The sequence below is a fragment of the Cyprinodon variegatus genome, unplaced genomic scaffold (assembly GCF_000732505.1).
Source record: "Cyprinodon variegatus isolate N-32 unplaced genomic scaffold, C_variegatus-1.0 Scaffold2600, whole genome shotgun sequence".
NCBI classification, from domain to species: Eukaryota; Metazoa; Chordata; class Actinopteri; order Cyprinodontiformes; family Cyprinodontidae; genus Cyprinodon; species Cyprinodon variegatus.
In genome coordinates, this window is record NW_015153053.1 from 18,931 (window position 1) to 20,245 (window position 1,315).

Here is a 1,315-nt window from a genome sequence, read left to right on the forward strand (position 1 = left end):
GTACCATCAGGATTATTGTTTGATCTACAAAAATATATTGTATGTGTTTTCACTTCATAGGCACCAAAGCTTTACCTGATAGCAGTTTAGTAATTCCTTTTGTTTTTGAGGTGAAAATTAATTATAAACCCCTCTCGGTTTATTTTTGTCTTCACTCTTTGCCATGTTATCTGTGGTGCTTTATCTAAAATACCTTTTAGTTTTTTCTGGTTCACACAGAGATTTCATTAGAAGCGAACGTTATTACTCCCAGACCTGACTTACCACTGCAGGGATCTGATTTGAGAGCAGAAAAGCAGCTGCATCCCACAAAAGCTGTCTCTGCCTCTGTAGCTCTGGGAGACACTCCGAGGGGAAACGTACTCCTGAAAAAATGCAAAGACACAAGGATTAACTGGCTCATTTTGTTTTTTTTTATCGTTTCAGATCTTTTTCTGGTTTAATAACTTTTTTTTACTGAAAGCAAAAGGATCAATTGGGTCAAAAGTGTGCAGTACCTGGAGAGCAGGCATCAGGATTGAAGTAGAAGCAAGAGTTGCTCACCGATCTAACATCTGTAAGGAATATACATAGAAGATATTTCCTCTGTTTTGTTCTATCTAAAAAATAAGTTATTTGTAAGTAAAACAGTCAGAATCATTTAGACTTAATCACATGTTAACTATATTTGTGAATATTTCATTTTTACCTGCAGTTCTATCCCCAGTTATCTGAGGCTCCATCTTCTCTGCAGAGGAATGTTGGCTTAGGTCCTCAGATGCCATCTTCCCATATAGCTCACACCTGGGAAATACATGATATTCTGAACAGTAATTACTATTGCTGCGTTTCATTGTGAGCTGGTTTGTACACATTCAAACTGCTCTAAAGTAGTTAAAAGTTACTTAAATCTCATTCCAAATTCTTAAAAAAAAGTTTGGTTTACAAATATAAAATCCCTACTGAACTACTGTTTGAAAGATTTTTGTTACTTTTATATGTTGAATTAAAGTTGTGATGTATTTAATTCATATAACTAGAAGAGTTTGATGTTGACGATTATTTGAGCTCAATTCGCCCTTTAATTTGACCTAATATGCAGCCAGTTGGATGTCTATTTACAGAACAATATATGAAAGTCTGAATATTATTTGGCAATATTTGGCAATCATACTAGGGTGGGCATTGAATATACAAGTATTCCACAACAAGAATGTAAGGTAATGAATGAACTACAATCAATCTATTATGTAAGATATAAGAAAACACAAGAAGACAGATAGGAGGTATGATATAAAGGCAGAAGTACGATCAACAGGAGGGAAAAATGTGAGTT

The 1,315-nt window shown here is 34.5% G+C and overlaps 1 protein-coding gene across 1 annotated transcript in view; it reads right to left on the reverse strand.

Annotated features, from left to right (window-relative positions):
- LOC107080978 (clustered mitochondria protein homolog) overlaps window positions 1-780 on the reverse strand; it is a gene marked incomplete at its 3' end in the record, with an annotated part of 12,147 nt that extends 11,367 nt beyond the window's left edge. Inside the window, exons 1-3 of the mRNA XM_015369187.1 lie at window positions 689-780; window positions 498-554; window positions 265-365 (exon numbers count right to left, since the gene is read on the reverse strand). Coding sequence (XP_015224673.1) covers window positions 265-365; window positions 498-554; window positions 689-764 — 234 coding nt within the window. The remainder of the gene's footprint in view (window positions 1-264; window positions 366-497; window positions 555-688) is intronic.
- Between the last annotated feature and the right edge of the window lie 535 nt (window positions 781-1,315).